This window comes from Gavia stellata, chromosome 2 (genome assembly GCF_030936135.1).
Source record: "Gavia stellata isolate bGavSte3 chromosome 2, bGavSte3.hap2, whole genome shotgun sequence".
Taxonomy (NCBI): Eukaryota; Metazoa; Chordata; class Aves; order Gaviiformes; family Gaviidae; genus Gavia; species Gavia stellata.
The window spans coordinates 14244677-14269692 of NC_082595.1; the positions used below are offsets into that span (position 1 = coordinate 14244677).

Below are 25016 nucleotides of genomic sequence, written 5' to 3' on the forward strand. Positions count from 1 at the left end.
GCAGAGAAATCTTTACTAAAGGTGGCTGAATTCAATGACAGTCTCAGCTTTTTCTTACAGGCTCACTTTTTTCACCTTTAAAGCAACAATATACTGGTGCAGGAAATTGGAGATCCCTTCTAGATGCTGACAGATTTCTCACATTGAACAGCAAAACCTCCTGGTCAACATCCATCACTTCTGCCACTTTCTCCTCTGCTGTGTTCCTGGACAGTCCGGAAGCATCACACCTTTGAGAAAAGCAATAGATACAGTAGTACTGTGGTGAACACGCTTCCAGTCTGTTTCTCTGTCAATATGTGTACTCATGATCCTACCTTCACTGTTACGATCCTCCCTCGTTACTGAAAACTGCAGCTGGAATTCTGCTGACTCAAGCATTCAATCTATAAAAACCTTCTGAGCTGCCACTGCCAAAGACACAATCTATTCAGCTACTCCATTTTCAACAGCTGACTTTCTTAATATGTACCTGAAAACAGCTCCTAACCTACCAAGGTACGTTTCTTGCTATAGAAAAGGGTCTCAGGAGACAATCAGTTGAATGGTTTTAGTAGATAAGGATAGAACTACAGCATGTAATTATCAAGCCGCAAAATAACATATTGGGAGTTAACAAGGAAACTGTTTCCATATTGGGCTCAAAAACTAAAAATCACCCTCCTCCTGCCCCTACCTCAAGAGGAGTGGGGGGAAAGAGGCGAATCCATAATGTGGCACAGGGCACGGAAGTAAGATTAAGTCACCTCAATTCAAGCAGCAAGCTTTTTCCAGTCCTCTCAACCCCAATCAAGACACACTATTATGCAAACACATATACGCTCACACAATTTGCTTTTTACAGTAATACGTCAGGTCATTTCATGTCAGCACACTCTCAGCTTCCCACGGAGGCCTCTGGAAAAGCGCACCCCTATCTCACAGGCACCGCACCTGGTCTGGATCTTGCACAATCCCGGTTACCCACTAGCCAGTGGCAAATAATTCTTTTCTGCTTTAAAGGGGTAAGTGCTATAGTCAGTATGACAGAGTACATTTGGTATCTGGACTAATAAATCACCGTGACAAGTTTGCAAGACTGCCATTCTGCATTTTGTCATCTTACAGCTCTTTCTTTGAATACGAAGAAATAAATAATAGAACTGCCTACTTATTTGGTGAAGAAATGCTAACCTTCTAAACTGCGTTTTTCTTCATGCTTGAAATGTCTGAGTCTCAGCACACCAATGCACGAGAAATATTATCATTTCAAGCATATTATAGACAAGTCGGCACAAATGCCGATTCTGCAAAACCTTCCCAGTATAACCTTGTTTCAGACTGAGATGACTGTGTCCCAGAGTGGCACAAATCCCTCACTGTCCCACATTGTAAAGACAGGAGAGACTGCACTCCTGTAATCATTCCCTAATTGTACACAAAACATTTACTAGAAGAGAAAAGCAGAAATATTATCACACAATGGCAGCCTTTCCCTATCCTTTGAATAATCTCTGCTTTCCCCTCTCTGCCACAAGGCTCCATGGGCCAGGGCTATTGCAACGTGATCCCAAGCGGTCAGCGTGCACCTTCACCCATGACCGTGTCATTGCTGCCACGAAACCCTGGTACTGTTTGGTCTCATGCTCCTGCAGTGCCTCACTGATGTCGGATCGGCTCAGCAGCCGGCTTGTTCAGCCCACAGCTTTCCGTGAGGCCACTCAAAACGCAATTTCAGAGCTGAATACAATTTAATTGATATTCTTCAGTTACAGGCTATCAAATTTACTTTCCATTTCCACAATTGCAGCTATAAAATTATAGGGCATTCTTCTGTTAGAGTTCAAGTCAAGCAAGTTAGAAGAAAATTGTGTAGGTGCTAACTGGTATTAATCCTGCAGACCTCATGCATGGGCACTAGCAACAGGCTGCCATGCACCTGGCTGTGGCCCTGTGTGCTGCTTTTCTGCCTCAGAAGACCCCTCAGCCAGCAAACACAACCTGCCCAGTACCACAGCACAGAACTGATGAGATGCAGCACCTGACAGTCAATTGCACCTGGTCCACGGCCACACAGGGTTCCACCTCCTGGTCAAAAAGGTAGCTCAAATCTACAGATCTGCTGTTAACTTCCTCTGGGATGACCTGGTGTTTGCTTCAAGTAATACTCATTCACTTCCCCAGCCTATGTGTTAGCTTAGCTCAAAAAGCATACAGGTCCCACTGCCCCCAGTTACGCTCAGACGTGACTCCGCTCACTGGAACACTGCTACCACTGTGAAACAGATTCATGAGATGACCTCTAATGACAAGAGCTGCGGCACTAGAGAAAGGGTTGCCAACAAGTTGACACAGTCTTCAATTATGCTGCTATTACACCAAAACACATGTAATGCAGCTGTAGCTTTAGAAAAAAGAAACACCTCCATTTGTGAAATGAACTAAACTGAGTACTGCCTAGGCTTGCTTTCAGATAAGGCACACAACCATTAAGCTATGAAAGACATTTCAAATGTTAATGCCTTATCTTGACAACCCAGGAACAAAGGGTGCCAGACAGTTAGAGCCATGTAGATGCAGTAAGTTGTCGAGCGTAAGCTCATGAAGTAACGAAGGTCATCATAAAACCACACCACCAATGGAGCAGACACAGCTAGGATTCATACAGTCATTTGGAAAACAAGATTTACCACTCGCCTCAGCCCCTGATTAGTTAGTTATGCCTCATTTTTTGAGGACAGCAGGAATTTTCTGTGTATTTATAAATATACTAGCTAGCTAATGAATTGGAAATTTTACTTGGAAACATTTGGTCCCAATTTCTTCCCAACTTTGACACAGATTACTGTACAAGTTTTTCAAAATTTTGGCAAAACCTTGTGCGCACACGTGAATTTTTAATTACCACAGTGTTGCCTATGTGGGAAAAATTAAGAAAGATAAGGTTAACTAACTGAAAACGTAAAGATCAATCAACAAAGTTAAAAGCACAGAAACAAGCTTTCGTTTCATTAAAACCTGTTTGAAGTACTGCATAGGCACCGTATTCCATTTGTTATACCAAGGCGCGCATTTCTGAGTTTCCATCATTACTGACAAAGATAATAGATGTATTTTCTATGTATTCTTTCATCTTTGTAATTTGTAACTGTCTTATTTTCATGATCCCACAACTCTGGACTGTAAAACTTCACATCAGAGTATGTTTACTCTCACATTTACACAATTAAATCAGGCCCACCAGTCTCCCAGCAAGTAAACAACTGCCACCCCTGCAAATAATGGGCACTGCTTTGTTTAAAAGGCATGTTTTAATGGATATGCAGTTCTTGTATCCATAGAATTAACTGGACTAACAGTTATGAGAATGAATTAAAGATGCTATAAAATTACAACACACAAGCTAGTGTAAAAGGTAGAAGTATTTTTGTCTTTACCTATAATATCGAACGCCCTAATGAGACACTTAACACAAGAGAAGTACGTTTAGAAGAATCTAAAAAAAGATGTGTTTATTTTCTGTGTAGATACAGATGAATCCTGAAGATGATGTTCTTTACCCTTCTACTTTCACCCCAAAGTACATCGATCAGGCAAAGAACAACAAAGGATAAGACAGTTTGCTTAAGTTACAGTTACATACCCCTTTAGCAACTTTCTTGATATACACATATTTGGTGAATCAACAGGAGCCAAAATACAGTTCAGGTTATAGCAGACCATACATAAAAACAGAAATGGCCTAGAAAGCTGCCTCTTGATATTTTGTTAGCAATTTTAACAGCATTTCTATTAACTAAAGTTTCTATCAATTGCAGCTATGGAAAGTGCTGTTTAAACACAGATTTATATTAAAAATTACACAGAACAACATGCTTTTTTAAATTTTTATTGAGTGTAATTTTTAAACAATTTCATAAACAACTAAAGCATAAAAGACTGTCTGTTCATGATGCTTCCAATCTTTTCTTCCACTTTTCCATGTAGAACTTGAATGTCTCCTATAAATAGAGTGGAATAAACAAGTTCAGCAACTGAAAAGTTACTCATTTTGAACAAAGTCTTATGTCCTGACAAAAGCAAGATCTATTATTCTCTGTCATGCAAAACTAGATCTGTATTGAAGTCTGTATAATTAAAAGAAACACTAGAGAGACAGAATAAAAGGAAAAGGAAAACGTTGCCAAAAATGCATAATGAAGCTTCTATTACAAAATGCAATAATATAATCAATTTCATTTTAAAAATGAAAATACTTTTTAACTGCAATCTGCAATTGTGTCAAAAAATTATGAGACGCTTTTGAAGACCAAGCTGCATTACAGAAAAATTGAACAGGGAAATCAGAAAATGAATCATTTCAGTGACTTTGAAAAAACACTCTTATTTTCACTAGCTACATGTAAGAAACAGACATTCTAGGTTTTAAATTTACACAGTCCCAATAAAAATTCGGATTATAAATTATTTGCAGAAAAAACCTCCAGAGCTGTTGAATGGCTAAACCAAACATTCTATGCCAAAATTTTCTCCAATTCTTTGCAAAATGAAAAAAGAAAATCACATTTTATCATGAAACAATATGGAGAAACAGCATATAATCAGGTCTTTACGGAACTATAGAAAAAACACTTATTTTAAAATGTAAAAAGGTGGCTAGAAAATGGCAATAACAGTTTGCTTAGAGAGGGAAAATATAAGTCTTTCAAGTCTGCTTCGCCAAAATGGTACTAGTAGACTATTAGTCAAAGGAATGATGTGAAAGAAGTATTTACAGTCTTGACAGATCTAGAGTCATGCCACTTGTCACCCTCAAAGAAGACACATTCGCACAGTTGCATATATCTGTTGGCAAGGCAGCTAGAAGCAAAGCTGCAATAGAAAAATAATTCCTACAGTTCTAAAATCCCACCCTACTAATGCAGCAACCTCTACTAGATACAAAACAGGTAATTAATGAAAACTAAAGCCCATTAATTGTTATTGAAATACACATTCTATAAGCCTTTTAAAGTTCCATTGCTTAGATAAATGCCCCAAGGACATTTGATAAAGGTACACCTGTAGGTGAGTGCCTGATAAGGATCAGATTCTTTAAATATCGTAAGCCCCAAGAGGTTTTATTTCCTCAAGTCAAATCCAATGCAAGATTACTGTAGCTCCTACAACACTCAGTACTTCATACATTACCTCCTTTGAGGAGTCTCTGCAGAGATCTAATCCCTATGTAATTATTCATGCAATTTGTTTTATTAACATTGAACATACACAATTCTGCAGATCTATTTCTTAATTAGGAAATACTCACAGGAGGTTCAGTGAAAGGGACAGGCTCTCCTACTTTCTTCAAAAAAGCTGCTAAAGATTTCAGAGATAGCTCGTGCAGCTGTATATTCTTCGCTTTTGTTTTCTCATACACAGCCTTTACAGAAGCAACATCCCCATCCAATTCTGTGGAAAAAAATAAAAACCATAAAAGCCCCCAGTGGTTAAGTGTTCCTCTCTTCACCTGTTTCCATGATGTCACACATTCCTACTCCTTGCCAAAACATATTCTAAATATTTTAATACACAATATTCCAAATATTCTGGATATTCTCCATATCCCACTGATAATTCACTTAAGAGAACAGAACATACAGCCATTCTAGCTTTCCTTTTTATTTGAGGCTGGATGATCAATTCCTTTAAGAATGTGCTGGAACCACAAAGGAGTAGGAGGTGCACAGTGAGAAGACACCACTCTAGGATGTGAGATGGAGCCACATGCCTCTTTCTGAGGCAAATGATAAAAAAACCTCACAAAAGCTAGAACAAAAGCCACCCAAGTTCAGCATGTGAGAACTCTAGAACAGAATTTAATTCCCTTAAGGGCAGAATATCATTATGGTTACAGGTGCTGGCTACCTCAGAGCTATAACCTAATGGAACAAAGGAAACAAAGGTCAGATGCTCATTTTAGAATACAAAGAAAGACCCTTTTCATCCTATTGAGCAGGAGAAAATTTTTGCTGACCCACTAACACTATTACAAACCTTAACTGCTTAGGTAACCAATAACATTTTGTTGGATGTTCCATAAAAGGCACCATCCCCCGCAACAGGTTCTAACTGATCCATTCTTCCTTTATTTAAAGCACTTTTCACTTCTAGCTGTAGAAGAGTGGAGTATATTTCTCCTTCCTCTGAAGTGGGAGAGGGGAGAAACTCCTCCTTCTACCTTGGCTTATGCTTAACAATAGACTTTTCTGCTGCTCAGACATTTGCTTGAGAAGCACCAGGATGAAATTAAAGTGACCCCTGACAGTTTCACTGTTGTCCTCAGGGTCCCAGAAGCAGTACAACAGTTCCTAGCACCTTGTGAACAACAAGGAAGCCATCATGTCCAACTAAATTCATTTTGTTGCCTGGGAAAATGCGAACACCTGCAGTATGGGAGCTGTCTCAGTTTCTTACTTGTTCACATTTGGAAACACCATCTTCACAACCACAGGGGCTACAAAAACAATGGTTCTTAAAGAAAAAAGCTTAATTACGCAGAAATGGATAGCCTGTGTCCCTTTCTCATGAGAAAAAGCTTCCCACTCACATCTGGCAAGTGGCTGAGCTCTTTTTTCCATGTGGGAGGCTACTGCAGAAACTGCATGAAATGATGGTTTAATGAAAGCCTAGTAGAAATAGTTATCTTTCTATTTCTTTAAAATAGATGTATATACTGTATGGGAAAAAAAAGGAGCTAATACTTAGATTGCATTTAATGGACCATGCAAATGTGATTTTATATACTTCCTTTTTCTAGAAGCTATATAGCAACAAATTACATATCTCAGCAGATGAAGGAAATCTAGTCCTGGCACTGGATCATATCTCAGGACAAGGAAAGGAGTAAATGTCCCTTTATTTGTTCAGTCATGGATGTCTGCTATACAATCAGACTTCTTTCAGCTGTGATCTATATTGTACTATCTCTTTGCTAAACACATAAACAACTATAGTTTTATTTGTCCATTTATTTTGATAAGTAGCAACAGTAAACAATTGTAGTAATAGCACTCTTAGCTTTCATTCCCCTTTCTAATGAATTAAAAATAACAATGGGCCTGACAGGAGAATCATTTGTTCTCAAAGAAAATGATGATACTACAAGGTTAGACTTGGCCCAAACATGAAAAATCGTGTTTTAAAACTTACTAACTGTGAAACGAAAAAATAAAAATCAAATCTTTTCAATACAAGATCTTATTCCTAGCCCTCTTGGCTAGAACACAACCAAAGCACAGCCTTCTAAATTTCAATTGTGCTAAATATTTTGCTGATGATCATTGTAACAGCCAAATGGAACTAACATACTCACTGCTGCAGAAAGTATCAAAAATGGAAGAGAAGGGATGAGGGGAAGAGGTAGGTAAATTGCTCTTCATGCATACAGGTCTGTACATATTATACATGATGGGGACATAATATAGTAAATGCCCCTCAATATCCTAAGAGTAGGACAACACCTTACTTCCTTAAAACAGAAAGATGCAATAGAAAACACAAAGATATCCTAGTACGACTCATCCAGCCCAGGCCCGGTAAAGTGGGTCAAGTAACTGATGTGCACTCTTCTACCTGATACAGGAGTGGAATTGATGTCTCATACAGGTGAGATGCTTGTACAGAATAACCTGGGAACAGCTTTTAGAATTCTTCATGAGAGTATTGAATGTCTCCTCTAGAACTTGCTATGAGCCAGCTACATCTCTGCCTGAAGAAACTACAGCAACCATCTCTTCACACACAGTACTGCTTCACATATTGAATACACTTTAATCACTGTTTTAGGTATAATAGAGCAAGTGATTGATTCTCTGCAATCTCTTTATGAAATTAAAAAATTAATTAGTTCACTTTTGGAATTTTTACTGAGGTAAAAGCAGTAAAGGGCTAATGATAGTGTAAAGCAGTAAATAAGGGGCTGGTGACAAAAGGGTGGGTTTTTTGTTTTATAAAAACATGTCAGAAAACTTACCCTGCTGCGAATGAAAGTATGGGGCTAACCGATTTTGGTAGTGATTGCTGTTTTGAACATTACTAAGCAAGTGAATTTTCTAAGTTAGCTATTACATCATGACAACTTCTACAAGGTGATTCCAATACAGTGAAGTTTGTATTCCTTTAACACCATACCTTGGATTTGGGTTGGAAGTGTTTTACTTAATTATTCCTATTTATCTTCTCTGTGATAGACTGGAGCACAAGGGCTTCTGTCATTATATCTTTTTGCTTGTAATACATGTGTGAAGAGTATTTACTCCTTGTAATAAAACTGCAGGACCATATCAGAGTACACAAGGCAAAGGACACTACAGCACAGAGACGCAAGCTTCCAACTGAGTGTTGACACAGGGGCTATATGTCCTGGTTTTTCAAGAGTGAGTGTTGCAAATAAACATATTTAAATAAGCAACTTGATTTTTTAGAGCTGGTCCTCTCTGACTTCAACTATTAAGAGAACTGATTAGCACTTCAACTATTTAGGTAAATCCAAATGAAGGCATTGGGAGTATTAACTTTGGCTAAATTAAAACAAGTATAAAGAATCTACACTAGTAACAATAAGGTCCTTGCACATTACCGACATAACTAATCACTCACGATTTTGAAACACACACATAAAAGGAACCAATATACTTATTACATGTTTTGGGGAAAAAAGCTAGATTAATTTTAAAAGCCATTCACTTCTACAGTATTTCTCTCCATCGGTTAGGTTGGCTTCTTTTTTATTTGACGAAGCTCCTACTTAGCCTCTATTGTAGCAGTATCCCTTCATCTAATACAGCTCCTTTTGTAAAGGATTCAAGGCTAGGGTCAGTTGGTTGCTTTTCCAACCTAATAGCTAGGATAGTATACAGACCGAACAGACTTAAGCAAAAACCCCAGACAAACCCCCCACCTCTTTGTGGCTCAAACTGTAAAGCAAGTTACACAGAGTAGACCCTACTCCCCTTTCTAAGGGTTTCCATGACATTTCTGAATGTCTCAAGAGTTCTTACTAAAAAACTATTCCAAGGAGAGTAAATTACCGTAACATCTCATGAGGTAACGGTACGCAATTTCTGTATCTAGATGCTCAGGAATCAGTTCTAGAAGTGTCTCAATCTTCTTTGCCTATGAAATTTAATGCACAGACAAAAAAAGCATTAACTTCAAATCTTAAAAAACAAAATAAAATTGCCAAAGTTAGAAGATCTGAAATAATTATTCTAAGTGATATGAACTGTACTGATAACAAGGAATGGACTGTGCAACTCAAAGTAGATATAATAACTTACTTCCCAAAATTGCACATGCAGGTAAGAAATAGTCAAAGAAATCAGGCACAAAATAAAACAAACAAAATACCCAACTAAAACCCATATTCAAGAAGCCTAAACATTAGTTTCTCAATTTCTTTTGAAGGAAGCAATTCATGTATTAATATGTCAGGATTTCAACCAATTTAAAAAAATGCAAACCACCCAGCAGCCTTCACTGACCTAGAGGTCAATAGTAGCTATGACCAGTGCTTAAAAGAAGTTCGATCACTAACTAATGTGCTTAAATTTGGAATCTCCCTCCACCTCTGATTCCAGTTTCAAAACCCCTCAGGTCTTGAATTAAAAAAAGTTTATAGAAATTAATAACATCTTTATCACATACTACTAACTTCTTATGTTACTAAAATTTCAGCTTGGAAAGCTAGAAAATTTCAGAATTAATTTCTTCTACAAACACCAAAAGATTGTGCTTATCATTATCATATTTATCATCATCACTTCAACAGAAGAACTTTTATTCTATGAGTATTTAACAGCAATTTCAACAAAACACAAATGTGCATTTTCCCCTCATTTGAAAAGTATTTTTCTAGTTTGTGTAATAACTGCCTCCCGATGCTGCTCCTCTGCGAAAGAGAAATCAATGTGTTTTTGCATGCATGTGTGTGTGCTGGGGTTGTTTTTGTTGTTGTTCAGTGTTGGGTTTGGGGGGTGTGTGTGTTTTGTTTGTTTGTTTTTTGGTGGTTTTGTTTGTTTGTTGATTTGGGGTTGGTTTTTTTACTTTGAGGGGGGTATATGAGAAGGGAGGGACAGAAGTAGAGCAGGCACATAAATGAGAGGATTTCAAATTATCAGAAATGAGCACAAAGCCAGGAATCTAAACAGATGCTCAAACTAGATACATGCTCAAAGCACTGTAACAAGTAATATGAAATGTACCTCTTAATGTAAACATAGAGGCATTTTATCATTAGAGAGGTGCTGAGGTTTTAACTTGCATTTGTATTCATACAATGTAGCCAACAAAATAAGTACTTCCAGGTTGTGATACTGAACTGGATAGTGCAGTAAAACATTTAAAGCACAGTGTTTGTAGGATATAAAGTATGACAACAAAAATGGAGGAATTTACTGAAACAATAGAAGAATATTAACTACCCCCTCCTTTCCACCATGCACCATAGAGTAAACTGTTCCTTTAAATGTAACCAGCTCTGCAAATTAACCTCCCTCCTCCCCAAGAAACCTGATAAATCCATCACTGTGAAGTTCAAGATTCAAAACACTTCTGCAAAGATAGATGAAATAGTATTTTGCTACATATACAATGATATACATGAAAATATATTATACCTGTCCAGGTTTAGATGCTGATCTAGCCATAAAACTCATTAAAGTTCTCTTCTCAACTAATGCACCACACCTCTAAAAAAAAGAAATAATTAATGTAGCATTTGCAAGTAGATTAGTGATAAACAAAACTACTAAGGTGAAAATTTCCAATTAAAGATGTTTAAAATAATATACTAATATAATACCTATTTACAAGGTAAATAATTGACCACTAGTTTGAAAAAAACCAACCACCACTGAACATAGGAAACAAGTTCATTTCATGCACCCTTTTGGTACAGATTGTTTTTAAAATGATAGGTATAAAGTTTGTTTAAAACAAAAGGGGAAAGAATTAAACTAATACTTCAACATACCACAAAAACGAGGTTTAGGACTGCAAACGAATGAAAAAGAGAAACACTATTCCTCTCCAATTATACTGCCAAGCATTCACAAGTGAGCTAGGGATCATAAGGTTAATTATACATTTAATAAGGTGTCAGGGAGATAACTGCTCGTTTCTTTATAAAAATTAAAATGTACAAAGCAAGTTCTCTTTAAAGTATAATTACCTACACTTATGCATACAAAGGACTGATTTCAATCTCTCTATTTTATAAAAGGCTTTCACTGCAATAGACAGTGTTTGAGAGAGAGAGAGAAGTTGAACTTAAAAAAGTTTGAGGCAGACCAGATAAATCAAAAATCTATCTTATTTTACAAACAAGGGCAAAATAAAATATACAAGACAATATTTTAGTGTATGTTCCTCAAAGGTGTCAGTCTTAAAATTCTTACAATGCACAGTGCTTTTTACCAGCTGCAAGATATTTTATCAGTACCAAAATGCACAGGAAGAAGAGAATAGTGTGCATATAAAAATACACATACCATGAATTTACTACATTCAATTAGTATTTCAGACATATGCAAACAAGAAATTTTGGTTTATGTCATTATGAATGTACTGTATGTGTAATAAGGTTTGACAAGCTCTTTAAGGTCCAGGTGAAAAGGTGTGAAGCCTCATTCCATCAGGCAAACTGAGACAAAAATGTACCCATAGTGTTCTGACAAAAAATTGCTTTATGGTGATAAACAGAGGCAAAATATCCATGGGAGAAACTTGCGACATTTTATTTACTGATTCCAGCCATTCTCACCTACTGTCAGTATAAGAAATAAGGATGCTCTGAGAGGAAAGAGACAGTCTAGTTGGAGAAATGTTTTCCACAGCCCCCTTTCATGCTGGAATATCAAACCCCTTTTGACTTTCGTCAGTAAAAGCGTTCTCCCTCCAGACAGTACAAAAGACACTGTTTCTTGAACTTTTAAATAGACTCTTAGATGGATTTTTGAAAGCAAGGATTCTCCACATGTATACTAATATTTCAGATTATTACAAGCAAAATAATTCATTTATATTGTGGTTTACTTTTCAAGGAAACAAAGGACAGTGATTATTACTGTCTTCTAGTTACCTATTAGCAGAATACTTGATCCACAATAGCAGTCAAGTATCTTTAACACAAAAGTTTTTCCTGCACCATATAAAAAACAGATTTTCTCATATACACAGAAATTTCAACTCAAGCTTATCTGTGAATGTCCACCTAACATGAAATATTTTAAAATGCTCCCCCAAGATATAACATATACAATGTTATTTCAAGTATGACATAGAGCCATGAATTTAATTCCAAGAGTTGAATGCTGTTGTAATAAGAAGTTTTAGGAATATACGAATGGAAATTATGTCATGTTTTGAAAAATTTTAAGAACATTAAGATTTTACTTAAAAATGCAAAATCCCCTATCTTCACAAAAGCAAGAAATCATGACTGATTTCCATTCATTCATTCAATTTCATTCATTTCAATCAAAGAGCAATCAAAAAATCAGGAAGAGTAAAATAACCTGAGGGGTTTTTTTGCATTTTGATGTTTCATGCTATATAGCAAAAGGGTGTTATATCAAAATTGTAGTATCCTTCTAATTTAATACTTGACCTGTTAGGCAATGCAATAAACAAAGTAGTATTCCAGAGCAGGGAATATACCAATAATACACCTCACACTACAGCAGAAATAACTGAACACATTTGTTGGTATGCATTCTTCTCAAAAAATGGTCTTGGAATATCATAAGACATCTGATGGATGAAGCAGAGCTTTTTCTTTAACAGTTTAAAACACTGAGGAAGTGGTGAATGAGTAGCATGCATTCCCAGGAGATGTTACGAGGCCTCAATTTGAGGCAGGAGCCTATGCACACAGAACAATCTGCAGAATGGGCATGACTGCTGGACTGCCACCTGCTGGGACGAGGCTCCCTGACGGAGCCTGGTTGTGCACACTGCCAGCAGCAGCTCCCATCACCCACAGTTCATCCCACCTCTGGCTTGGCTTTGTCTTTAGCTCTGTACAAATGGCACGAATGCGGCTGTCTCATTCCTTGAAGATCGCTAACTTAGCTGAGACTGTGGCCCAGAGACCCGCATTTGTCTTTTAATGCATCTGTGACACTCAAGTGAACAGAAAGTAAATTCAGCACTTAATAAACCTTGAATACAGCATATACAATATTATAGCACCCAAGTGAAAGAAGGTCCACGAAAAGCAAATGTTGCCTGCTTCTGGTTGGCAAACTGTACAGCTGTAAGGTATTATGTTTACACCACTTAAGAAATGATGTCAGAAGTTGCAAGGAGATGGTTTGCATGAAGTAACTGCTGTCTAACAGAAAACTTATAAAAGAGTATTTTCTTTGGATGGAATTTCAAGCAATATACAAGTCTTCCTTTATTTCCTTCAGGTTGTTAGAAGACAAAAAAACTTCCGACTCCAGCACCCACTACTACTATTAGTACTAGAGTACTAGCTCATGGTTTGGAAAAGTCTAAACTGTGCTAGTGCTACGCACACTGTAATTCAAAAGCATACTAGTACTAGCCTATGCTATACAACACCTCTTTCTGACAATTTCTCAGTTAACCTTTGAAGAGCTCTAAGCATTTCTGTACCTCTCTTGTTATGTCATTACCTGTATCAGTGATCTGGCATCATCCACTCTGTCTGCACTGACATACTGAAGGAAAAGATCTGTGACAGGTCTGTAAATTCCAAACTGAGTGGCCAGTCGTTCTGCCATCGCACCAACTGCAAAATGATGGGTACATAAGGAAAACCTTTGATTGAAAAGCCACTTTTGCAAACTTCACTGGCATGATTTATGCTGACTGAGCAGGTTTTACATGCAATAGCTCTTTCATAACACCTCTGTCTAGTCAGAATATTTAAATATCATTGCAATTAACTTACATTTTTCCAAGGCTGGTTCTAATCCTTCCTCAGACACCTTTCTTAACAAATAGGAAATATTTCTGACAGCTTGATTAGGATTCTGTGCACTAGAGATAAGCAGAGGCTCAAGGTATTCCACGGCAGCATCAAGGTCATTGCTAGGGAAAGAGATTGAACTGGCTTAGTTTCTGAAATCAAGATTTCTAAACCTAAAGAAGCAATTATGTCAAAGTTTTTGTTTTCTACATTAAGGTTATATTTCCCAGGAATGGTTGAGTATCTATGACATCATTCAGATATTGTAAAAGTGAAACCATTTATGACGGAATGAATAAATTAACCCGTAACATTTTTTAAAGACCTTTGACCTGTACAAAACATAAGTAATTTTGACACACTTTTTTCCTCATTAAGGAAGAGTTCAGCTAGGTGCTTTAGGAAAATGGGTTCTGCAAATCTAGAAGGCAAAAGCAAAACATTAACAGAAAGTATCTGAATAATTAATGCATGCAACTCAAGTATTTTTTTTTAATGCTATCCAATTAATTATTTACCTTTTTCCCATGCCTGCCTTTTTGGATGCAAAAGACAATAATAAATGTCGTTTGGTCAGTCCCTTTGCCTAAACACTTTTAATCTTATGGCCCAAGTATAGCAAATGCTAATAAAATAATGCAGGAAGTATTCACCAAAGTGTAAACTCTACTTCTAGCACTCTAAAAAGTTCAAATGACAACATCTCTTATCTGTCCACTCTAAAAACTAATTTAATTGAAAAAGAAATCTGAGCACAATGAATGCTTTTAGGTGAAGCAGAAACGCAGCACATTAGAAAGCTATGAAAAATGCTTTGAAAACTGTATCAGAAACATGAACCTACCAATAAATGAACAGGTATTAAAAGTATCTGTAAGAATCTGCTTTTCATAGTTCTCAAGGAACAGCTTGCAAGTTATTTAAGAATATATAAGGTGCATATTATTTATGCTGCTGCTAAGTCTCTTCATATATCCAAGCTAGTTTTGGTATGGGGCAAGAAAAGTTGATGCTGCTTAAATAACCTACGCCTGCATACAGCAATTTATTTACTTATTTATTCTTGTCACCAATCTACATCTTAAGAACATGGCATGACTTTGCAACACTTTTATGACACGGAAATATAGGAAAATACGTAGTTTATGAGACAAATCCTGAAGTATCTCTCCTATTTGGAGTGTGTAATTTGGACAAAAGTCAATGCACTAGAACTGTGTGCCAAGGACCACTCAGACCTAAGTATTTACAGGGTCAGTCCTTCACAGACAGTTTTTTTTTTCAGTGGCTGAAAATACAGTGAGCTCACTACTGAAACTGGCCTGCATGGTTCTCCTTCAATTCAAGTCCTCTTGCTGTTCCAAACACTTCAGTGACTATTCTCTCTGGTGTGGCATGCCTGAGGCAATCAGGTTATCTGTTAAGTACTACACAGTTCTACAGCTTTCCTGCCAAGTTAGACACAGGAGCTCCACCTGATGAAACTGGTTTGAAATGAAACAACAGAATATGTAGGATTCCAGAAGACTGGTACCTGCAAAGCATATCTGAGAAGTTCATAGTATGCCCTTTTGCTTAGAAGTGCTTCCTCCATGCCATTTTATACAAAGGATTAACTAGCACAGTACCAACATATCAACTAAAACAAAAATGCTAGGCAGAACATGATACTGAATTAAAGAGTTGAATCAAAGGATGCTCAAAGTGTGGAGATAAGTATCATAATTGAAACTGTGGCCTGGAACAGCAGAGCAGCCAAGTTTTTATGATTCTGACAAAAACAAAAAATATAAAACCACTCCACAGATATGTATCTGGCTTTCACATTTTGAGAGTAAACGCAGTAATATTTTGTCATTTCAACTACTGGAACAGGTAGCAGATTTTTGTTTCCAAACATGTATTATATGCATAATCTGTGGGTGCTAAATTCCAAGACTTTTTACATTTATATTGATGAAGTAATTCAATTTTACATCCAGATTTCATAAAGCTTTTGATCCAACACCAAAAAGAACACTTTACATGAGGTATAATACATTAGAACTAAGGGATCGAAGATAAATTACACTTTACTTTTTTATGAAGCATTACCAATGCTTCATAGCTACCCCTGTATTTCATTAAATGATTTTCAAACCCAAATGTGTTTGAGAAATGATACCAGAACAGAACAGCACACTGCTCAACTTGACCAGATTTTTAATATCTAGGACACTGTAAGAATGGAAACAGAATGAAATGGATAATGCAAGTGATTTCCCACCACTCTGCATAAAAGAATTACATATACCAGTCCTAGAAATACTTACTTCTTAGTATGAGCCAATGCAATAGCATTAGCGATTAGTGAGGCAGATACACCAATTGATTTTGTGATGTCTTCCAGCATGTTTTTAAGTGCTTGCAGGTTCTTTAGATCTCCTTTTTCTGCCAGAGTCTGAGTGAGTAAAATAACTGCTGGTCTAGTAGGCAACAAGCTGCTGTCAAGCATTCCTTTTAAAACAGCCATGGCATCTAATGATGGTAAAGAAACAAGAGAAAAGGAAATCAGATTTTTAGTTCAGAAGGCAACTATGCTGCTGGTATCATTAACCCTACCCTTTTGAAATACAGAAAATAATTCTCTTGCTGAACTTAAGCCCCAAAATTGCTATAGTCAGTCATAACTTGAATATATACACACACAAATAAAACTTTCAACATAATTCAGGTTAAAATGCTTTGATATTTGCTCAATAAAAAATATTAAGATACTTTAACATTTAATGAATTTATTTTAGTATCCAGCTCAAGGAAAGCAGCTGTGTCATAAACGTCCTCCCTATGACCTTAAAGTCATGACCTTTTCAGTTTGTTTTTTCTTCAAGCTATAATGTATTTTCATTACTAAAACCCAAAAATGTTGCATACTTAAGAATATAGTTTAAAAATGTAATTCATTATCAAAACTGCTAAAGTCTAGTATTCAGATTTGTCCTTTTGAGTGTGCAGCAAAACTTTGTTTACCAACATTTAATTTTTCAATTAAAGCACGGGACATAAGTCTCCATATGAGAACAAAAATAAACTCAAAACTGGACAGTTACCTCAAGAACTCCTAGAATTATAGCAATTACATACATTAAAAACACACAAAATCAATCTCCTGTCCATCTGCCACAAATTCCCCAAACCCACCGCAGATGCAGTCACCCTCATTTCTCTAAGCAGAATTCTTGTCAATTTACATTATACATGAGCAAACATACACAGACATGTCCCTCTGGTAAAAATCTCTTACTCCTTACCAGCACAGGCAGGATTAGTCAAAGATAATAATTATAATACCAAGGGATAACACTTCCAAGATAATATACACCCACTTGAACTCCACAGCATTAACATTCCAATTCAATACGCAGGTACTGCAGAAACCAAATATTACCTTTTACAAGAAAGAAAAAACATCCTGTATGCCTACCCTTCCTTCACAGCAAATTTTCTTTCTGCACCCCTCGGCCCCTACTTTTTTTTTTCCCCTCCTTTCTTTTTTGGGGAAAAAAGGAACAATAAATGAGGGGCAAGATTCCTGAAATTTAAAAAGCAAACTTAAAACACGTGTTAAGTTCAAATTCTCTCCTGACTGTAAGTGTGGACCTCCCTTTAGCATGGAGCATAACCAGCCTTCTCAAGAACAAGGACAGGGAAAGATTTGAAAGTTGCATATGTGCAGCACCACTGCAAGAAATTATGAACTAGTAGCATACTAGATAATTCTGCTGGTATCTTTTTGTTGTATGCAAAAGCACTCATTACTACTGATCTGAATTCATAATTTAATCCCTTGTTTTTTCAGTACTTAAAAGCACATAACTACGTGCTTGTGAAAATTGACCATTTATCTTTTAAAAGGCTTTCCTATAAACTCCACAAATTCCATACCATGAAACTCCAGTTCTGACTCTTAAAGTAACCTGGGTTTTACCAAGTTCTTGCTAGAAGATATTAGAGCTCTTATGAATATACTTAGGGACCTACATAAAACCTTTTAACTATACCACATTACACAGCAAAGAATGATGGTGAACTATGTAGGGAAATGATAAAGCAAGCAAGTTTTACACAAGTGAAAGCCTTCACAGGATGTAGGTGAAATGGAGCTCACCACTAAAAGATTACAAAAAGACTGCACCCAAAAATTTTTTGGGTAATCTATGAGCCTCAGAAAATGACCAGTATGGCTGAAATATTTAGTAGCTTGCATTTTCAAGCCTTCACTTACAAAAAGAGAAGGAGTAGCTTTCAAATTAAAATAGAAACAAGGATCAAGTCTGACTATTCCATTAAATAACCAAAGTAAAGCTTGTCAAATGCACAGGATAAAGGAAAATTTAATTTTGCAAACCAAAGTAATTACACAGATTTCTTGAGAAACTTTGTATTGTCCAAAAAGAAACACTTTTAGAGTACAGCAAGGGAGAGGGGGTTGACGTGGCAGAGAATTTAGTATGCTAGCTATAAAGAAATCACATAGTTAGCACAAGGGATTGGCAGAATACAGAAACAGTGATGTTCTGAAGAATAGAAGATTTTCGGTGTGCAATACTTAGGAAGAACTAGCAAAACTTCGTGGCATACTGGACAAGCAAAAGCAGAATAAAATCAGACAGGAAAGTCAGGTGAAGGACTTGAAAGCTGCAAAAACTTAAGACTTGCCAAGAGCAAGAGAAGCAATTGCATTCACCACAAATACTTCAGTCAATGACACCTGGCAATGACACCAGACTGGAGACTGAATGGGGAAGGAATGTGAAAGAAGACAAGTTTATCAGCTGCAGGAAAGAGCACAAGTGAGAAGATGCGTCTAAATGCTCATCTTACAGTATTTTAATGTAGCTGATATTACACAGGTATGGACTACTACAGCTACGCATAATGGAATGAAATAAAATTAACTGACAGCAGAATCAAAAAAGGATTTTCTGGCCTGCCTTTTTGTACAGAAGTAAAACCCAATTCAGTGTAATACATTTTCTTCATATGTAGCTGCTTTAATGCTTAAAGGTACTGATGAAAATACATATCAACACTGTACTTAACGCTTGCACAGGTATAAAAGACACAGCACTGCATATAAAACTATGTGCTTGCACAGTTTTTCTCACTCACAAGAGTTCTACAAAACAACTAAGTAAAATGTAATGCTGTGGAGCTGAACTCTAGGCTGCAAAACAACCAATGCCTAGAAGTAAAATAACACAACTATAAACTTTATCCACCATCTTGTAAGGGTACCCAACATATTCCACAGCCACCATTTTCTCTTCTATCATCATTGTTACATTAAAAAGAAAACCAAACTGAATATTTTGTTACTGTTGGTATCGAGAACTATTAAAAAGTATTTGATTAAGTTTTAAAATCAATATTATAATCATTTTGTGCACAATCACGCACATTTAACAGTCAATTTAACTCATCTGGTATCTCACACAACCAACACAATATGCAAGAAACAACTGCTGGGAATTGTTTCAGATGCTCTAAAGTATGTTAATTTCCAAAGCAAAATGACTTGTGCTGTGAATTTTAACGCACTTGAAAGCCTGTACTTTCTCTCGTTCTGGAGCACAAATTTTGCATGTCTGAAGAGCTGTGATTCATCTTAAGAAAACCCATCTTGTGTTAAATGGAATGGAAACTGGACTAAGTGGTCAAATGACAAGTACATTCATATTCAAGCTGTATTATAAATGCATGTACAGTAATTTACGTCTCTCAGCTACCACAAAAGGCTCTTGATAAGCAGGTAATTTGCTAAATGGACTCCTTTATCCAAGTATTCGAAGGGCGTTACAAGAAAAATCTGCAGAGGCATTAATGTGACGTAAAGGTCAAGCATTGTGACATACCTTTCAAATAATCCCGCCTAACTTGCGATATGATGAGGAGGCTGCTGGCAGCACTGTTCAGTGTGAAGCCCTTGATGTGGGTCTCAGCGCTAAAAGAAGCAGACATTTAGAAAGGAATTACTGACATGCTTCTGATACGATAATAAATGGTTGAGCACCAAGGTGAAATTATAAAAACTACTGTTCGTATGTTAAAAATATTGCTGCAAAATATCGACCTGGAGACAGCTTTTGTGTTATCCTGTCAATGGTTATAGAAGGATAATTTTTTTTTGCATTCTGACAGATGACAAAGTTGGAAGTGAGCAACAAAAGAAACAAAGTACAAGATTTTTTTTAAACAATCGGTTCAGATTCTTGAATGCTGACATATTAGATGACTAAAATAACTGCATGCCCTACATTGTTCTGTTGTATCCTAAGCTGGATACTTTTTCTTCTTTTTTCAATAGTCACCATAATTATAAAATGTAAAACTATTCTTTCAGCAATAAAAATGAAACATTTATTTTCAGCACTGTATATTTTAAACATAAACTAAAGCATATTATGAACTAACACCATATCATTTGGTTGATTAATTTTCAAATTTCTGTCATCTAGATGTATACAGGTTTTAAAGCGAACATACTACATTTGCTGCCTTAGCCATGTTAAAATTGTATTTCACTTATCAACTCTTTATCTCCTATAACACAAAACTTTACATACCTCTAGCACAGAGAATCTTTACTTTAATAACACTGCTAAAGCTTTGCTAACACTCTGGAAATTAGTTAAGAGAGACTAACCAGCAATCACATTGATCTTATACTACAAAATGTTCCTGTTCCTAAATGACATATAGCCCCATTTTTAATATATAAGGATAACTTTACACATGTTCATTTCTAGATTACAAAATCTCTACACAGAAAAGGGGGGCATTGCCATTTACCATATCAGCAATCAAGATAAACCTCACTGATCATCTTGTGGCAAACAACTGAGCAGCCTACCTACTTGAACTTAGAGGCTGAGCGGATTGGGAGGTAAGCAGGGTCATTGCTAAATTATTCTCCTCAATCCCAAGAAAATCCTTCACATTGCACACAATATGACTACCCTCTCAGTCACTTTCAGCCTCCCAGGCTCAAAAATGCAGTCACTGGACTCGGGATTTTCTTACTCTCCCAACCAATCCTCTTAATCCCTGCCTAAGCACCCACTGCTCAGTTCCGCCTTTTTTTTCCCCTTTGTCCCATCTGTCAAAGCCCTTAAGTCAACAATTCATGCATGAGACTGTAAATTACATGTAACAAAGGATTTACTTTCTCCAATCTTCCAATCTTTAGTGTGATTAAATAGATGTTAGCTACTATTACAGAACTAATCCATCATTCTAATACTCCTAAATTTCTATTTAAAACTTCTTGGACTAAATGCAGTAAATATTCCTCAAAACAGTGCTAGAATGCCAAAGCAACTAGACTTGGGTTGACCAACAGATCAGTAACCTTCTGGGTTGTTTGGTTGGTTTATTTGTTTTCAAATGCAGAGTAGGAGTGTAATTTCCTTCTACCACCTCACTTTGTCATGCAAGTTTCTCAGTTCGGATAACAGGAGGGAAGTTTAAATATTATCTGGCCTTTTTAAATAAAAAAATTACTTATTTTGTTACCTATGCTAATACTCATACTATCTAAATATTATTTAAAATTTCAAATTTGGCTTCAAGCAGAATAAAAAGAAAAATACATAAGCTTATATACATGAAGGTAGCTTTCCTGTATTTTACGAAAATATTAGGAATTTCACAAATTTCAGGCCACTGCACAAATTTAGGCTTTGTAGTAGTAATCTCTTTGTAATACGAGGTTGGAAAAATTGTCAAGCATGCAGAAATGTGTACAAAACACAGATTTGCTACTCCTCAACCATGTGTACACACACAATCACTTTCTCTATTTCAGTGAATAATTTAAAACTTCCAGACTTTTGAAAATGCTTAATGTAAGCACAATTTTGTTACTAGAAAAAAAAAGATACACAGATAAACACTATGAACACTGTCCATATGAAGCATTTTCTGTCTTGATGCAACAGTGAGTGTTACAGGCTTCTTAGAATGTCATTATTTGGCATTTCTATGCTATGAGATGGAGTATGAGAGTTCTGAAAAGCAGAGGGGTAAGGATGATGGTTGGCTTTGACCAGTGACCAGGAATAGAACCTCTTATTAAATCCTATTTTCTTTTTTCCTAAATATCTCAAGGTTCAGAGGCTTAGTCCTTTAAAACACATGTCCAACTCTTTTAGTCTTTAAAATTTTTTGTTTTTTCCACCCTGCATTTTGAATTTACATACTAAAACACTTATCTAAAGTGGGAATTCTGCATCACCAAAATACTAAGAACAAATCACCATCTTCTTTCTGCTCTTCCAATCTGCAAACTACTGCTGATAATATGCAATACTTTGTGCATCTTCCTTACAAGTGTGTTTGAGCTGCTGAGCCCGGAAGCAGTCAATGCATGTACACACCTTCAGTAGAAAGTTTCAAACTTCTTCCCTGAAGAATCTTTCAATACATCTTTCGATACATTAATATTTTCTGTGAATGTTTAACAAACTACCTAAATTTTATCAACATTCTTTGTACTTCTAAAACATGTCCTTTCCATCTTCTATTTACAAAGATTTATCAGTTACTCGCATTTCAGGGAGCTTAATTTCATAAACTGTTTTGGTTTTTCCTTGATATAAACCATATATCCATCATGCACAAACATTCCTTATCATAAAGCCCAGTTAGTGAGACCTATTTGAAAAAACATTATTTTTTTCTTCTGAATGCAGAACTTAAATACTTTTTCCAATGAAAGACATTTATTCAGTCTAAACACTTTTAAAGAAAACATGAAAGTAATAAACATCATCTTACACTATACTGTTCCTGGACATCAAAAACTAAGTTGACTCTAAGAATTATTAGACTTTTATAGTGCCCTATGCATCATGAAAGTTACCTACAGGCACTTTCAAATTCACTGTATTCAGTCAGAGAGCACACTTGATGACAACCACTGTTCTTATTTTAGCTGAAGAAACGGAAAGACTTAAATTACTTCAACTTAAATTTTTGTTCTTCTTACCTCTACATTAGTGAGTAGTAACACTTCTACTTTGAAGCCTATAATCTGACCAGAACACACATTACAGGCAATAATTAAAGCAAGTGGTATACCATACAATTGACTAAAGGTTATTCGATTCTGGTGATTCTAATAATACATGACAGCAGGTTGGATTTATTTCAGAAGTGTAAGAGTTGGATCTAAGATTTCTGGTCATCTCCTAGCCACTGGCATCACAGTCAAATGTACCATTTTGCATTTGGTAGGCAGGCAGCTGCAAGGGAGTGTGGGTAGAGTAGGACAGCAGCAGGGATGGGCATGGAGAGGAAGGCTCACAGGCAGTTAACTGAAGGAATCTTGTCTGTTTGGATATTGCTCTAAAGAGGAAAAGGCAGACTGCCAGAAGGGTAGACTTTCAGTTCTGATGCCAAGTACATTTGTTGATACTGTTAGTTGAAATGAGTTATTAGCAATACATACTGTCACTGTAGTACCTTTTTAATATATGGCGTATTGCCCTAAGAAACACTGGTGTGTTTCTTACCATAACACCTAATTACCAGTCATGACCTGTTTTCCCATTGAAAGATAAGGACTTACCTGAAAATGATCCAGAAATTATTTAAAAACACCTCCCTTACACCAAATTAAAATCCCCCAAACACAGAAAAGCCTTACATGCGTTTCACTTCAATGGCTTCTTCAAGACAATTCTGTGTTAACAATGCTTTTATAAGGGTCCCATAAGAACGGTAATGAAACTCATTCTTCCCTTGCATTTTCAGGAAAATATTGTAGGCCTCTAAAAAAGAAAAAAAAAAAGCCAAGATGAAATGTCATATTGCAATGATGTTGACCATAGAAAGAAATCACCTATTCATTGCAAAGGTCCATCTTAAATCTATTTATCTTCTGCTTACTTCTTTGAGTCCAAAGCTGTTGGTCACAGCTTGTTCAAAACTGCTTGTACACAACAATCAACTGACACATACCTCCACAGAACCAAAAGTTTGCTACTGCTCTTTTTCTATACGTGGCTGTTGCTTAAATACCAACAGAGCTGGTTAGGAGGGGAAGACTCAGGATTTTTACAGCAACACCTAATTCTGGGGTATATAGCTACAGTGTCTGGTGCATGATCACAACAGCGTTTAACAAATAATATAGGAGGTGATTCCAATATGGGGAGATCAAATTATTTGGCTACGACAAGATTTATACAAAACATACAATTTACAAATATACAGATATTTAACAAGTAAACTACGCTGCGTTTGTTTGACTGATTAACAGTTTTATTGCATGCATTCACAATAACTGTCAGTGTATGAAAAGATGTTACCAAAAAGGGGGGGAAAAAAAAAATGGTAAGCGCACTTTGCAGTCATTTATTTTTCTGAAACAAGATTATGCAGCTCTAAACATGCAGCTAAAACTGCTATTGAGGCTGTAACATATGCTAGAAAGCTGTGTTAAGAACCACAAATGATCTTTTACATCTAAACTGTGATTGCATGTTCCATTTAATGAAACCCAACAAATAATCCCTTTGCTAATTCAAATCATAGCCACAATAACCTTTAAAAAACTTTTCAGAAATACTTGGACTATCACTACAAATTTCACAGCTAAGCATTAAGTTTTTTTCTTACACTTCGAAAGTAAAGATGAAGACAACTCATTTGAATCTTACTGTCAGAAGAAGTGTCACACTAATAGAAATTACTACAGTGTGCTGCAGAACTTTAAGCTGGCATTCCCCAAACCAAAATTGTTGGTGTGCCTTTTGGTTTGAATCTTAAACTTCTTCAACCAAAGAGCATACATAAAAACCTCCTGAAACGTAGGCACAAAATGACTAGGCATAAAATTTATTATTTACAACACACAAACTCTTACACTGAGTTGATAGTGAGAATTAACATTGCCATCCATAATCTACTTTGGACTCTTGGAGCTACATTAAATAGATATATATTAACAGAGATGAGAATACTACAGTCAAAATTAAAGCTGCTTCTGTGTATGCGAGTTTCACGTATACAAGAG

The 25016-nt window shown here is 36.3% G+C and overlaps 1 protein-coding gene across 2 annotated transcripts in view; it reads right to left on the minus strand.

Moving 5' to 3' along the window:
• Window positions 1-3852: 3852 nt before the first annotated feature.
• The window catches only part of LRPPRC (leucine rich pentatricopeptide repeat containing), a 93049-nt gene continuing 71885 nt past the window's right edge, over window positions 3853-25016 (minus strand). For both annotated transcript variants that reach the window (XM_059834563.1, XM_059834557.1), the window contains exons 30-38: window positions 23646-23769; window positions 19852-19940; window positions 16270-16474; window positions 13940-14079; window positions 13662-13777; window positions 10638-10709; window positions 9051-9135; window positions 5288-5430; window positions 3853-3980 (exon numbers count right to left, since the gene is read on the minus strand). In XM_059834563.1, the coding sequence (XP_059690546.1) occupies window positions 3927-3980; window positions 5288-5430; window positions 9051-9135; window positions 10638-10709; window positions 13662-13777; window positions 13940-14079; window positions 16270-16474; window positions 19852-19940; window positions 23646-23769 (1028 nt within the window). In that variant the 3' untranslated portion in view covers window positions 3853-3926. The remainder of the gene's footprint in view (window positions 3981-5287; window positions 5431-9050; window positions 9136-10637; window positions 10710-13661; window positions 13778-13939; window positions 14080-16269; window positions 16475-19851; window positions 19941-23645; window positions 23770-25016) is intronic.